This window comes from Notolepis coatsorum (genome assembly GCF_963971535.1).
Source record: "Notolepis coatsorum genome assembly, chromosome: 6".
In the NCBI taxonomy this organism is placed as follows: domain Eukaryota; kingdom Metazoa; phylum Chordata; class Actinopteri; order Aulopiformes; family Paralepididae; genus Notolepis; species Notolepis coatsorum.
In genome coordinates, this window is record NC_140170.1 from 152,980,598 (window position 1) to 152,996,800 (window position 16,203).

Consider the following 16,203-nt stretch of genomic DNA (forward strand, 5'->3'; position numbering starts at 1 on the left):
AGGATTCCCTGAGCTCTCTGGAGCATGCGGTCGACATGCAGGAGGAGCGGCTGCCAGTGTTCTAAGGTCTTACCCTCATCCCTTCAAAACGTGACAGGGCCCTGAGGGGCCTCAAGGCCCTCAGTGTCCTCAGTGATTTAATGGGGCCTAGATCGGAGTAGCCCAACGCGTTAGCTATAAGGCTGACTATAGACACCTACACAGAGAGAAAGAGAGGGCAGGGGGGGGAGGGAGGGAGGAGAAGCAGAGAAAGAGAGAGAGAGGATCCACACAGGTTAGAGGAGACACAGCGGGAGAGAGACACCCTACGTGAGCATGACTGGATAGTTAATTAGCATATACAGATATATACAAATACATATATACATTTCTATATGGATATATGTAAATATATGTATCTGTATAACAAAACTGAGACAGTATTAAAGGTTAAAGGTTATTACAGTGTGGGAAAAGGTCAAGAAATAGTACACGCCCCCAAGTAATTTTTTTCTTTGGTTTTTGTTTGGCTTATTTTGTTTTGGTTTTGGTCTCAGTTTGGCAGAGGACGGTCATGCTCGATAACCCGCTTGATAACAGCACAGAGAGGGAAACACCTGGAAGGAAACTCGTGGTTGACACAGTGAGAAGAGAAGGAGAGAAGAAAGAGAAGATTCAAACAAAGGGAAGAACCGGAAAAAGGAGAAATGCATTCTCAAAAAAACACTCACTCAAATATATATATATATATATACACACAACACAAGAGAAACACCACACACACACACACACACACACACACGGTGCACTCTTACGAGACGATACAGTTATGGTCACACACCAGACACCGGCTTGTTTTTAGTTTTTTTTAAAGAGGAGGAGAAGAGAGGACGCAGAGAGGAGGCTGAGGACAACTTTGGGGGGGTTGGAGGAGGAGGAGGAAGGAGGAGACCCTGTGGAAGGAGAGAGATTCCTCAACAGATCACATGAACCTTACCCTGGCCCCCTCAACAAGCGACCCGCAGGCCTCTCCAGCAGCACAGAGCCCCTCTCTTACTTAAAGAGAGACACAGTTTATAGGCACCTGCTGTGAGAGAGAGGACAGGTCCAACGTTAGGGTGGAGAATTCGCAAAAAGCAAATGTCACAAAATAACAAACACATACTTTATGGACATGGCCACATTACGTGGTCACACTGGAACAGAGAGGCCTTGCATGGAATGTTTGCCTAGTTCTCCTTCTTCCGGCATGGCCGCCTGTCACGGATCGTGTTGTTTTGCACATGGCAGTGGAAGAGACAACGGTTGGTACGGGTATGTGTTAATATATGAGTGAGAGGAAGAGGAGAGGAGAGGTAGGAGGAAGAGGAGAGGTAGGAGGAGAGGGGAGGTAGTAGGAAGAGGAGAGGTAGGAGGAAGAGGAGAGGTAGGAGGAAGAGGAAAGGTAGGAGGAATAGGAGATGTAGGAGGAAGAGGGGAGGTAGTAGGAGGAGAGGTAGGAGGAGAGGGGAGGTAGTAGGAAGAGGGGAGGTAGTAGGAGGAGAGGTAGGAGGAGAGGGGAGGTAGTAGGAGGAGGAGAGGTAGGAGGAAGAGGGGAGGTAGTAGGAGGAGGAGAGGTAGGAGGAGAGGGGAGGTAGTAGGAAGAGGGGAGGTAGTAGGAGGAGAGGTAGGAGTAGAGGAGAGGTAGTAGGAAGAGGGGAGGTAGTAGGAGGAGGAGAGGTAGGAGGAATAGGAGATGTAGGAGAGGGGAGGTAGGAGGAAGAGGGGAGGTAGTAGGAGGAGGAGAGGTAGGAGGAATAGGAGATGTAGGAGAGGGGAGGTAGGAGGAAGAGGGGAGGTAGGAGGAAGAGGAGAGGTAGGAGGAATAGGAGATGTAGGAGAGGGGAGGTAGGAGGAAGAGGAGAGGTAGAAGGGTAGGAGGGATAGGAGGTACGAGGAAGGGGAAAGGTAGGAGGAGGGAGTAGAGGTAGGAGGAAGAGGAGAGGTAGGAGGAAGATGAGAGGAGATGTAGGAGGAAGAGGAGAGGTATGTGGAGGAAGAGGGGAGGAGATAGGAGGAGGGAGTAGAGGTAGGAGGAAGAGGGGAGGAGAGGTAGGAGGAAGAGAAGAGGAGGGGTAGGAGGAAGAGGAGAGGTAGGAAGAAGATGAGAGGAGATGTAGGAGGAAGAGGAGAGGTATGTGGAGGAAGAGGGGAGGAGAGGTAGGAGGAAGAGGAGAGGAGAGGTAGGAGGAAGAGGAGAGGTAGATGGAAAGGAGAGGTAGAAGAGAGGTAGGAGGAGAGGTAGGAGGAAGGGGAGAGGTAGGAGAGGAAGAAAAGGTAGGAGGAAGAGGAGAGGTAGGAGGGGTAGGAGGAAGAGGAGGGGTAGGGAGAGGTGTAATATCAACAAAAACTGAATCATTTGGTGTCTTATTATCTTATTACTAAACCACAAGATCACAAGTCACAGTATAATAGTAGTACTATGCTTTTCCATTGTTTCACCTGCCACTGGGGAGAAATTATTTTGTGGTCACCAATGGTTACAGGCAGCCATGTTGGAAGAAAGAGAACTACACAAACATTCCGAGCAAGGCCTCTGTCTACCTACCTCAAGCTCCACTCTCTCGTCTTCCTTCAATCCTTCAATCACAACTGTTGCTTCCTCGGACAAACGGTTGTGATTGGACGATGGGGAAAGGAGGACGGGGCTTGAGATAGCTCCATTCATCTACATCAGTGCGATTCTCTCTAAACAGGGAGGATCAGTGAGAGGCAGAGAGCCAATGGGATCCCAGTGTATTCTACCTGGAGAGCAGGGCTGGGCAATATACACACATTTATTGTTTATTGCAGGATTTGTTTTTTCTATTGTTGAATTGTTGATTTAGTCAATTGTTAAAAGACAATTTTGTTGTCTAGATTAAATGATTAATATCAAAATATTTGAGAATTTCTATTGAGAAATTAAATTACATTTTAACAATGTTACTCACACTTGCCATTCCCCCCAGAGTCCAATATGATGAACATCAACTGGAAGATCTAACATATAATATCCCGTATCGTATAAAAGTCCTTCTCAAAATGGTGATTCCCGGATTTCCCGCCCCCCCAATATCACCCAGCCCTACAGGAGAGAGACAGAAAGAGAGACATCCTCTGTCTCCATCATCATCATGTCCATCATGTTGGGTCATGTTTGGCCTCCTACTGTATATCGGGGCCAACAACACACTACAACAACATACCACTAACAGCCACATAGGGACGAGGGAGGAGGTCCATCCCATCTTACTATGTTTGGCTTTTTTCTCTTGGTTACTTCCACCTCTACCCTGTTCTATTATATGGTCTTTGGATGTCGGTGATCACCTTCAGCCTCCGTCAGTGTGGCGCCCCCTGTAGGAGGGGAGGACTGGTAATGGTGCTGCCCAGCGCCTGGTTCTGTAAGGAGAGGCCAATGAACTAAAGACATGCAACAGCTGGCCAACTGGCAGATACACACACACCTACACACACAAATACACACACACATACACACGCAAATACACACACACACACACACATACACACACACACACACACACACACATACACACACACATACATATGCATATACACACACATACACATACACACACATATACACACACATACACACACACATATACACACACATATACACACACATACATATACACGTGCACACATATAAACACACACACATACACACTAACACACACATACACACACACATACAAACACACACATACACACACATACAAATACACGTACACACATACATACACACACATAAACACACACATACAATCATACATACATACACATACACACACATACAGACACATACATAAACACACACACATTCATACCCACACACATACATACACACACATACAACGTTTCTAAGTAAAGAGAGTATGCAATCCACAATCCTTCTGCGCTCCCTTCATTCTTTTTCAGACAAGACGGTGAACAGTAAAGGAGAAACCAGAGTGAAAACCAAGCATGAGCCAGACATCATATCCATGCAGACACAGACAGATGGACCCCAGGTAAAACACTGTGTACATGAAGTACTAATCCACCAGGTAAAACACTGTGTACATGAAGTACTAATCCACCACAGGAAAAAAGGTACATATTGTACATTATGTTATAGCCATAAGTAATGTACATATGTATCGAAAATGTACAATGTGTACATATTACACATACTGTGGCAGATCTCACATCCCTTCTCATGGATATGTGAAGGATGGGAGATACTTTTGCCACGGAAGGAGTAGAGACAATTAGGTAGCTGATTAGTACTGATAGAACACACCTGCACATCTCACGTGCACACGCCCAGACCCAAACATTACAAAGCCACTAGGTTAGTTAGGAGTAAGTTGAGCGGAGGTGAGGTTGGAGTTGTTGTTTATTGAGAGAGAGATTGTAGTATTCAGAGTTGTGAAAGTGAGAGGTAGTGAGAGGAGAGGTGAAAGCAAGTAGTTGTTCTTTGTGTAGTGGACCCTGGACTGGCTGAGAAACCCCCTTGTGTACTGACCCTGGACCGGACGACTACCCTGAATAGTGAACAAACCCTCGGACTGAATCACGACCATTCTTTTGCTTTTTCCCGCTGGATTCTGCCTTGAATTCAATAAATACTTGTATTGATTGATATTGTCCTTGTGTGGACATTCGAATTTGTTTGTATTTTAACCGTGGCGAGTCTGAACCTCACCAGGCTCGTCACAATACGTACATATATTACTTTTTATTTTTATTAGGCTTTTAATGTTTTCAGAAAACGAACCCAGGATCAAACCCAGGGCGCCCACATGAGAGGCAAGTGTCTTTACCTCAAGACTATCGAGACACACTTCTGGCCTAGCCCAAACCCAAACCCTAACCATAACCCTATCCGAACCCCTAACCCTAACTTAATATCTTAACCTAACGTTAACTGTAAACGTTAAAAGTAGGGATGTCCGATATTATTGGCCTACCGATATTATCGGCCGATATTGGCATTAAAATGTGATATCGGAAAATATCGGTATCGGTTTTCAAATATTATTATTATTTTTTTTTTTTTTTACATTTCTATAACCTTTATTTACCCAGGCAAGCAAGTAAGAACAAATTCAGATTTTATTTATTGTCAAAAGTATGCATAATGTTGTGTTAATTCCACAACAAGACATATGTAATGATAATTACCTGAAATTATTCCGTTTTTTGGGGGGGGGAGCCCTGCATATATCGGTATCGGTTGATATCGGTATAGGTAAAAAAGCCAATATTCCTTCCCAGCCCTTCCCAGAGACAGTCGCATTTCTCTCCTCTCCCCAGGCTCCTCAAGGCCGTTCCTACCGCCGCCTCTACTGCTCCATGGAGCCCGACGCTGCTATGCTCTGCTTCGTGCCGGTTGCCGGACTATACTCAAATCAACTCTAAATGGATCTAATCAGTGGATTGCATATTTTCTTCAAGAAGCAGAATAAGGCTAACCATCTCTGCCTATTGGGACATCATAATCGGGCTACCAACTTGAAGACGTGGTCATTTTTGGATTATCGAAGCTTTTGGACTGCAATAAGAAGATTTTGGATCTGTTTACCGCGCACAGGACCTACCAAAATGAACTGATTAAGACACTTGGACACTTGGACTAATAATGCATTCAGTCATTTGGACGGAGTTGTTAAAACTCACTCCACTCAAATCAAATTTAAAGTGACGTGGCTGGGATAAATGTGCCAGTCACTCAGCCAAAACAAATTCCTGGACCAAGGTCGAACCAGAGAGCTGCTGGAGTCGAAGGCCCTCTGGGAGATAAGAGTGGCAAGCGGCTTCCCCCCACTCCCAATCCCTACCCAATCCCCCCTCCCGCGTGTACGCCTGGCGCCTATGAAGGCAGCCAACTAGTACGCGTGCTGGAGGGGGGGGCCTAAGACTGTTTCATCACCAAAGTCCATGCCCCCTCCCTCTGGACAATCTTTTCCGCCCTCTCTCCCGCCACCTGGCGCATCAACACTTTGTTTCAGACACTTTGTTGTTGTTGCAGCCGACTATCGCATATGGCGTCTCAGGCATTCTGTAGATGACATGTGTCAACAAATGTACATGTCTGTGTGAATTTATGTTGTGCCGTTGTTACTGTAAAAATGTAATGATTGTGATATGTTGTTATTAATGAGACGATGAGCTGTATGTGTGTGTCACTGGAATTTCCCCAAGGGGATTAATAAAGGAATATCTTATCTTATCTTATCTTATCTTAATATCGAGCATCCCTAGTTAAAAGTTAAACATTAACTGTAACCATCATCATCATTGTTGGTCCATCTTCCGGTCACAGTGTTTGTTTTGGACTTTTGCAGAAACAAAATGTAAATATAACTTATACAGTATGTATATTACTTATGGCTATAACATAACGTATACATGATGTACATTTTTTCCTGTGGTCGATTAATACTTTATTTACGTTTTCTGATGAGACCGTGTTGGACACAGACACACATCTACTAGTAACATTTCACATAGACTTCACACACACACACACATACACACACACAATCTGACGTTAATGATTTGTTGATTACATTTACGGGGGGGGGGGTATGTCTTGACTTACCACTCACTGACAGTCAGTGTAAGAGGAAGGGGAAGAGGAGGTAGGAGGAACAGGAGAAGTAGGAGGAAGAGGAGAGGAAGGAAGAGCAGGGGGAGGAAGAGGAGATAGGAGGAAGAAGAGGTAGAAGAGGAGGTAGGAGGAACAGGAGAGGAAGGAGGAAGAGGAGGTAGGAGGAACAGGAGAGGAAGGAAGAGCAGGGGGAGGTAGAAGAGGTAGGAGGAAGAGGAGATAGGAGGAAGAAGAGGTAGGAGGAAGATGAGGTAGAAGAGGAGATAGGAGGAAGAGGAGGTAGAGGAGGAGGTAGGAGGAAGAGGAGGTAGGGAGGAGATAGGAGGAAGAGGAGGTTGAGGAGGAGGTAGGAGGAAGAGGAGGTAGAAGAGGAGGTAGAAGAGCAGAGGGAGGAAGATGAGGTAGAAGAGGAGATAGGAGGAAGAGGAGGTAGACGAGGTAGGAGGAAGAGGAGGTAGGAGGAAGAGGAGGTAGAAGAGGAGATAGGAGGAAGAGGAGGTAGAGGAGGAGATAGGAGGAAGATCAGGTAGAAGAGGAGGTAGGAGGAAGATGAGGTAGAAGAGGAGGTAGGAGGAAGAGGAGGTAGAAGAGGAGGTAGGAGGAAGAGGAGGTAGAAGAGGCGGTAGGAGGAAGATGAGGTAGAAGAGGAGATAGGAGGAAGAAGAGGTAGGAGGAAGAGCAGAGGGAGGAAGAGGAGATAGAAGATGAGATAGGAGGAAGAGCAGAGGGAGGAAGAGGAGGTAGAAGAGGAGATAGGAGGAAGAGCAGAGGGAGGAAGAGGAGATAGGAGGAAGAGGAGGTAGGAGGAAGAGCAGATGGAGGAAGAGGAGGAAGGGGAAGAGGAGGTAGAAGAGGATGTAGGAGGAAGAGGAGGAAGGGGAAGATGAGGAGGTCACACAACACAACACAGTAGTAGCACACGACACATCAAGAAGAGAGAAGAATTAGTGCAGTGAAGAGACGACACCATGTTACTGTACGTTTTGCACCACAACACCATGTTACTGTACGTTTTGCACCACAACACCATGTTACTGTACGTTTTGCACCACAACACCATGTTACTGTACGTTTTGCACCACAACACCATGTTACTGTACATTCTGTAGTTGCAGACAGCGGGGGGAGATTGGGACAGGACAGCCTCACCAAACACTGGAGTGATGGAACGGTACAGAACTACCTTACCTGTGTGTGTGTGTGTGTGTGTGTGTGTGTGTGTGTATGTATGTATGTATGTATGTATGTATGTATGTATGTATGTATGTATGTATGTATGTATGTATGTATGTATGTATGTATGTATGTATGTATATATATATATATATATATATATATATATATATAACAAATACTGATGGGAGCCGTATGGCATGATATGGGGTACAGAAGTTTGTCTGGTCTTAGTTGACCAAGTAAGTTTGGTATTTGTCAATTGTTTCTGGTGCTTTTGTCCATTTTTCGAGCACATCTCTGGTTAAATGATGAGCACATCTCTGGTTAAGCACTAGATTTGAAAGAATCTTCCGCATGACTGCATGTGGTGAAACACATTAAACACATTAAGAATTAAGACGAAGTAAGAGTAAGACTAAGAATTTCCATAGTCAAGGAAAACACCAAACTTTTTATCACTGTACCACTGAACCTATAGACCCTTTTACCGTTCGTAAACAATGATGACGTTCGTAGGCAAAGCGGCTTCCGAAACCGAACCATGTGTGCATCTTTTGGGGAGAGACTCCAGGCCACTACTCCAGGAACAGCTTTAATTAAAACCATGCAACGTCAAACAACCTGTCCGTGCCAACACGATTTCACATCCCCGGAGTCTCGTCCCACGAAGACGCGGGCGTGGTACGGTTCCGGAAGCGGAGTTCTGCCGACAATGTGACACTGACAGAAGAAAAGGGTCTATAGACATTACTGACCTCTCTCTGTTTGTATTTGGATATCTATAAACTGTACTCATTGATAGACAGCTAATGTTAGACATCACTGGACCTGAGATATGGTTGGTAACCACTTGATCCATGTCAGTGCCATGTCTCCCACCTTCCAACAACGACAACAACAACGCTAAATACTGCAGCAGTTGAGTGACAGAAACACGTGGTCCGCGAGACGCCGCAGACACAACTTGAATACCACTGAGTAACTGTTGTAAATTCCCCATTATTTTGTTATGCTGGGTTTTATTATTTCCAGTCAGGCACCTTTTTGGACAGCGCAGGGGTCCTAGTGTCGTGTTAGGTGTGTATGTGTGGTGTCTTGTCAGCACATGTTACAATGCTGTCACATCAGAGAGTGTGTTTGTGAAGAATGTAAGATGTTAGATAAATGTAGCCTGCATTATGTTTTGTTAAGTTGTTGTGACTTATATTATACTATGACTATAACTTGTTTTTCGCTACTTTGTGTTATATTTGATTCATGCTGCTAATTGAGCTAATGCAAGCCTGCTAGTTATGCCTGCCTCCGAGACGGGTCCTGTTCCTGCTCCCGGGCCACTGACGTTTCTGGTCATGTGACATGTGCGCCAATCGTGTGACGGCAAGTTCTGCCACCGGTTAAGCTTAGGCACTCTTTCGAAGTTGGTTAAGGTTAGAGTTTGTCTTAGAGCAGGGCGATAGAACACCAGCCCTGATTCCAAACTCTAACCTTAACCAACTTCAAAAGAGTCGCCTAAGCTTAACCAGTGATAAACTAGGCGTTAGGTAGTTTGCAGGCTGTTGCAACCGAGGGGACCCCTACTACTGGTCCTCTTCCCCCTCGTTGGCCCTCTGTCCCCGATTCCAGTCCCACTGGTCCTGTGCCCTGGCCCCCCTTCTCCAGCCCCTTTCCCCAGCCCCCCTTCTCCTGTGCCCCTCCTGGGTTAATGTCTCCACCCCCCTGCTCCAGGCCCCCTCTCCCTAGTCCCCTTCACCCTGGCTCCCTTTCCCGGTTTTTCCCTGGTCACCCCCTACCTGGGGGGTTGCTTCAGTTCCCGCCCACCCACCCTGGGTCCCGACCCCCCACCTTGCCTGTTCCCGGGCGGTCTTATGGGTCGTCTGGGAGACGTCCTTTGAGGGGGGGGGGGGGGGGGGTACTGTTATGTCCCTCCTGTCCCCGCTCCTCTAGTTCATCCACATCCTCCATTCACTCATGGACAGTTCCCTCTTCCCCCACCAGGACCCCAGGAAGACTAGAGGCTCTTTCATGTGTCTCTAATGGGGATCCTTTTAATAAACATAAACCTGCTGGATAACTCCCATCATTACCTCTTGGACTCATTGTACATTTATGTCTTGTTAAATTATCCATGTTCCTCAGTGTTCTTCCCATCTTGTTGTCTCTCCTAGTTTGCTTGTTGCCTTTTGTATTCCCTTGTCTTGTTTAGTGTTTATGTCTCCAGTGTGTTAGTTAGTGTATTTGTTATCAGTCTTGTCTTGTATTAGTGTCTCTTTAGGCCCTGTCCACACGCACACGGGGTGTTATGTAACCGAAGTCCAGGGTGGAGTTTTGGGCGCATCCCGGTTGCATTGGTTGCGTGTGGGCATAGTAACCGAGGTTATTTCCAGTGTTTACAGCAGAGCTGTCCCAAGTAGCTGCGGCTACCAACTAAGCTCATGTGTTGTCAAGTTATTGTTATAAGGAACCCAGTCCAAACTACAACAGTCTGCATCCCCTTAACAATTGTTTGTATTGAGCCGTATTGTATTGTACCCATTCTGAAATCTGTTAAATAACGTTTTCATCCATTTATTCTACTAGCGTTAACGTTACTACATTAATGTACGCTATCCTCAATGCTAACTATATAAATGGAAAATGCCAATCACATTAGCTAGGGTGACCAAACGTCCTCTTTTGCCCGGACATGTCCTCTTTTCACGCCCTGTCCGGGCCGTCCGGGGGGGGTTTATAAATTCATGAAAATGTCCGGGTTTCACGGACCGTTTGCATGTACTTAAATTGAATGCCGCATTGCACAGAATACTACGGTACTCTGTTGCGTGTGTGACGTAATCCCTGAGAAACTTTGTGGGCGGCTCTACAACTACGCTCACATTCACAATGCCAAAGCGCAAATGTACTTTTACAGATGAACTGCAGAAGAAATTCCAAATGTACCAACCCGTCGGAACAAATGGGAGGCGGAGTGCACCGTGTGCAAAGCTTGCACATACACGTGTGTGTCCAATAAAGGTGCAGGCGATCTTAAAGCGCACATGGACATGTGCAAGTTGAGAGTTTGTCTGCAAAGTTGACAGACTTCTTTGTTAAACCCGGGAAAACAGAGGATGCTGTAAAGTAAATGCAGCGGAGGGTGCGTTTGCATTTCATACTGTGAAACATCACAATCTATGGATTGCACAAGTGGCTCTCTAAAAAAGGAATTTCCAGACTCTGACACTGCCAAAAAGTTCAGTAGTGCGCACACTAAATCCGAAGCCAATGTGTTATAGCGCCCCACTCGATGCCCCACTCGATTGATGTCGCACATGAAGCACTCAAATCAAATCCAGTACTGTGGTGTTTCTACACACAGGAGTAACCACGGAGCAGTGAAAATATTCCCAATCATAATACAGTACTTTGACTGGAAGAGGGGTGGCATGCAAACAAAATTAATCGAGGTTAAATACACCAAATGAGACAGCAGAAACCATTGCACAATATCTCATTGAAACATGGCAAAAAAAATTGTCTGAAAAAATGCATTGCATTTACTGGCGACAATTGCAACACAAACCTTGGAGGAATCCGACGTGATGAAGGGGGAAAGAATGTGTTTGCAAATTTGAAGAGGTTGCTGCAGAACAACACTGATCGGTGTGGGTTGCCCAGCACACATATTGAATAATTGTGTTCATCATGGGGCAGACACAATAGATGTTGACCTTGAGAATATCATGTTCAAAATCTACCAGTACATCCACATTTACACTGTGCGCACTGAGAGCCTGAAGGAGTACTGTGTTTTAGTTGACATTGAATACAGAAGGATGCTTTCTCACAGCAAGACAAGGTGGCTGTCATTGTTCCCAGGCATTGAGAGGATGATACAGATGTTGACAAGATACAAAGAGATATTTGTTAACTGGATTTTCTATTTTCTATTATTTCATATATTTTGTTATATATTTTTGTCCATTAAAACTTGAAAAGAGAGCTATTATTTTGTTACAGGTTGATTTTTAAGTTATTATTGTGCCATTGAGATTTGTCAGATAATTCTAGGCATAATCAAGCATGTTGATTGTTGAGTAACTTTGGTTTGGTGTGTCTTTGGTTATAGAGAGATATAATTGTGTTATATACAGTAAAATAATATAAATAATAATTGTATATCCATACAGAGGAGGCATACTTTAAATATATTAAAACAATAATGCATCTTTGAGTAAACGTTGAGTATCATCAGGCATGCGTTGCTCATGGGACGGGGTTGCACACCGTGCAACCAGTCTGTGAGCAGAAGCACGTGCACGCACATGCACGGATGTGCACACGTGTGCACACAGGAATGCGCTGCACTCGACTGATGAGCCAACTCGCTAAGTACTACTTTGCATAACAATATGGCCGTCGTCAGGTGTGTTCAAATACGTTCTCAGATACATTCACACAAAACTTGTTAATGAAATGTGTTACATTCCATTCATAGAGGCAATTAGGCACTGTCTTTAGTCTGTGCTATGCGAGGGAACATTTATGCGCATACGTGGGAGCGCGCGCACGTGGCGTCATTAAAACATAGTGCAACCAGTCGTCCCATGAGCAACGCATGCCTGAGTATCATTAAGTATCTCGATGCTGGGGGGGCAGCATGTCCTCTTTTTTGGAAATCAAAATATGGTCACCCTACATTAGCATGTAGCTAACAACATCAGAGATCTTTTTGTGAGACTAAACTCTCTCTTCGTGGTAAATTGTGTTGATGTTGGTTTTGTTTCATCAACAAATGAGGCAGAACACACAGTGAATGTATCCTTTTTTGTTTATTGCACTTTTATTGCACTTTGTTTCTTGCTGAAAAATAAAGGCTATGTTGCTAATGGCTCACGCGAGGTAATTTGGGTGGGTTTCTGTTTTTGAGCAGGACGTGGAGTGACACGTTCAACCCTTCTGATTGGTTGAAAATGGCCTTCATGTTTGAACTACATCGCCACCTACTGCTTTGGCATTGTACTACATGTATATACATCACTCGGTGCAGAGTTTAAACCAGTCCTGTGGACAGAGTTTTGTTTTTTTGAATAGTTTAAAAAAAACAGTTCTGTATCCCCTCCCAGGTGTGTCTCATTGTTAATCAGTCATCATGTGTCAATTACCTGGTGTATTTAAGTTCTGTGTTTCCTTGTGCATTCATTGTTTCCTGTTGTGGTCATATGCTATCGTTCCTGGTCTCCTGTTCCTCGTGTTAGTAAGTGTTTCCCGTGTTAATTTTGTGCCTTGTGTTATGTTTTCCCCTCTTCAAGTTTTTACTGAGAGGTTTTTGTTTGTGGTGCTTTAGTTTTTATGTTTTAAGTAAAGCTCTTTACTGAATCTCTACCTCACTGTTCTGTCTGCTACTGGGTCCCATCACCATCTCCACACCCCAAACATAACAACTGAATGATTGGGGGATGAAAATGTATGTCTGTCTCCTTGGAATAATTCTGTCTCAAGGAGTAATCACAATGGACCCCTTGCATTGAAGCATACAGTATCTCATCAATAGAATGGTTATTTACTCTTCTTTACTTATAAATTATCTTTATAGCTGAATCTGGACCCCAAGGAGAAATGTTGAACTGATTCTGACTTGAGCACATGTTTGTTTTTCTTCTCAAGGTCTAGTTCAGGGGGGTTCGCAACCTTACTGCCGTGTGACCCCATAATTGAGGTCAGAAGATTTCTGTGATCCCACAAGAATAACATGTGTTCACATTGTGAAGGATTACCCACTCTGTAATGCTGCGTGGCTTTCACTGTGGCCTCTGCGCCGTCCAGATTCCACCGGCAGCACTTTCTCGCTTCTGGCATTATTGCAATAATTTTTGTTTGATTAGGACACTTTCTGGAGTATTTTTCACATCAGGGGATATAGTGGTGTCTGTTCATCTCAAACTGAAACCATGTAAACCATGTGCCAGACGTTTTTTTTTCTTTTGCTGTTTTCTTATTTATATATATTGTATGTATATATTTAAGTAATTGTGCAGACAGGCACTTACATCCACAATGAAGAAGTCCAGCCAGCACCAGGCGTTGGTGAAGTACTTGACGAACCCGTAGGCCACCCATTTCAGCAACATCTCCAGGATGAAGATGTACGTGAAGACTCTGTCTGCGTACTCCAGGATGATCTTCACAGTCTTCCTCTGCTCTATGTAAACATCCTCAAAGGCCTGGTGGAAGAGGAGGAGAGGTAGCAGGAAAAGGAGAGATAGAAGGAATAGGAGAGATAAGGAGGAAGAGAAGAGATAAGTAGGAATAGGAGAGATAAGGAGGAAGAGGAGAGGTACGAGGAAGAGCAGAGATAGAAGGAAGATGAGAGATAAGGAGGAAGTGGAGAGGTAGGAGAAAGAGGAGGTAGGAGGAGAGGGGAGAGGAGAGATAGAAGAGGAGGATCTCAGTCAGCAATGGCTGGACTACTGTCTTTTCTTTCCTTTGTTTTTGCTTCAAAATCAAAATAAAAGTTTATTGGGAAAGTTTAATGTGGCAGGAATGTGACTTAATGGTTGGTAACGACTATACTGTATTTACAAAGAGACAGACACATTTAGCTGGCATAGCTAAGCATGAAGTACAATTAGCTAGGCACACAATTACAATGTAAGGATTAAACCAGAGGGGTTGAAAAAGACAGAATCTAATATTATTCATATTAATATAACATTACTAACATCCATGCACTTAGGATGTTGTGGATGAAGCTGTGCAAGTGGATGCAAATAAGGAAGTAGGTATAGGTATATATAAGATTTTTTCTTCTTCCTGTTCCTTTCGGCCATGGTATTTTTTGTGAATTATGTGAATATGTACTGTTGGACTGTGGTGATTCCATGTACGAATAAATAAAAATGATGATGATGATACCAGATTTGCAAATACAGTACTGTTTGTGATACAAAAATAGTCCAGAAAAGAGAGTATATACATTTGACGTAGAAACTGTACAATGGAGGAGGTTGGGTAGGTGGGGTGGGGTTGAGTGGGTGGGGGGGGGGAGTGACTGTACATTGGAGGTGGTTGGGTGGGTGGGGTGGGGGAGGGGGGTTGGGTAGGAGGGGAGGGGAGGGTGTGTGTGTGTGTGTGTGTGTGTGTGTGTGTGTGTGTGTGTGTGTGTGTGTGTGTGTGTGTGTGTGTGTGTGTGTGTGTGTGTGTGTGTGTGTGTGTGTGTGTGTGTGTGTGTGTGTGGTAAATGGACTGCATTTATATAGCGCTCTTATCAAAACGTACAACTTCTGCCTCACAATCACCCATTCACTCACACACACAGACACACACACAGACGGCGGAGGCAACCATGCAAGGCGCCAACCTGCTCATCAGCTTCTTACTCAAGGACACTTGCAACATGCTGCCAGGAGGAGCCGGGATCGAACAGGGAACCTTCAGATTACCAGACAACCGCTCTACCTCTGGAGCCACTGCTGTGTGTGTCTGTATGTGTGCGTGTGTGTGTGTGTGTGTGTGGGGCAAAACATGACCTCAAATATTTTGAAACACCTGCTATCCAACAACAACACAACATAAATTTAAGCCTGATGTGCTTTTGATCAAGTCTCGTTACCCAACTTCTACTGAATGGTGTATTTATATGGCAACAAAAACTGTGTAAAGGCGCTGATATACTCGAAAAGTGACACGTACGTGCACGCGGCTGCAGACACGGCTGCGCACGTGGCTCTGTTTATAGTAAATGTTTGGTGTCTGTAAGCATACGTGATCCACATGCGCACTAGGATCACACTCCAGGCCAGTGATCCACACATGTGCATATCCATGGGGGTATCTGCATGGTCACAAAATCTGGGAGGCACCCGTGCGGACGTTCACGCTGACAAGAGCAGGGACGAAATGTACGACATTTACGTCACGCATACCCACGCACACCCATGCACACCCACGGAAAGTATATGTGTGTGTGTCTGTCTGTCTGTCTGTCTGTCTGTCTGTCTGTCTGTCTGTCTGTCTGTCTGTCTGTCTGTCTGTCTGTCTGACTGACTGACTGACTGACTGACTGACTGACTGACTGACTGACTGTGTGTGTGTGTGTGTGTGTGTGTGTGTGTGTGTGTGTGTGTGTGTGTGTGTGTGTGTGTGTGTGTGTGTGTGTGTGTGTGTGTGTGTGTCTCACCAGCGCTCCACTACTGAGCAGGATCATGAAGATGATGACGGTCTCAAACCAGGTGTGCTCCACGATCAGGTAGCAGGTCTTTCTCAGGAACCACCAGTACTTGCCCCAGCCGTGGGTGATGGGCACCAGGCAGCACGGGTACTTGGCCATGCATTCTGCACCACAAACAACAACATGAATGGAACACCTCACAGAAGCAGACTATAACGATACAGAAACACTGCAGAAACATCTACAGTCATTCTATGTGCAC

The 16,203-nt window shown here is 45.0% G+C and overlaps 1 protein-coding gene across 3 annotated transcripts in view; it reads right to left on the bottom strand.

The window, feature by feature from the left end:
• The window catches only part of scn8ab (sodium channel, voltage gated, type VIII, alpha subunit b), a gene marked incomplete at both ends in the record, with an annotated part of 164,505 nt that overhangs the window by 19,614 nt on the left and 128,688 nt on the right, over positions 1 to 16,203 (bottom strand). For all 3 annotated transcript variants that reach the window (XM_084317717.1, XM_084317715.1, XM_084317716.1), the window contains 3 exons: positions 74 to 196; positions 13,822 to 13,995; positions 15,951 to 16,105. In XM_084317717.1, the coding sequence (XP_084173843.1) occupies positions 74 to 196; positions 13,822 to 13,995; positions 15,951 to 16,105 (452 nt within the window). The remainder of the gene's footprint in view (positions 1 to 73; positions 197 to 13,821; positions 13,996 to 15,950; positions 16,106 to 16,203) is intronic.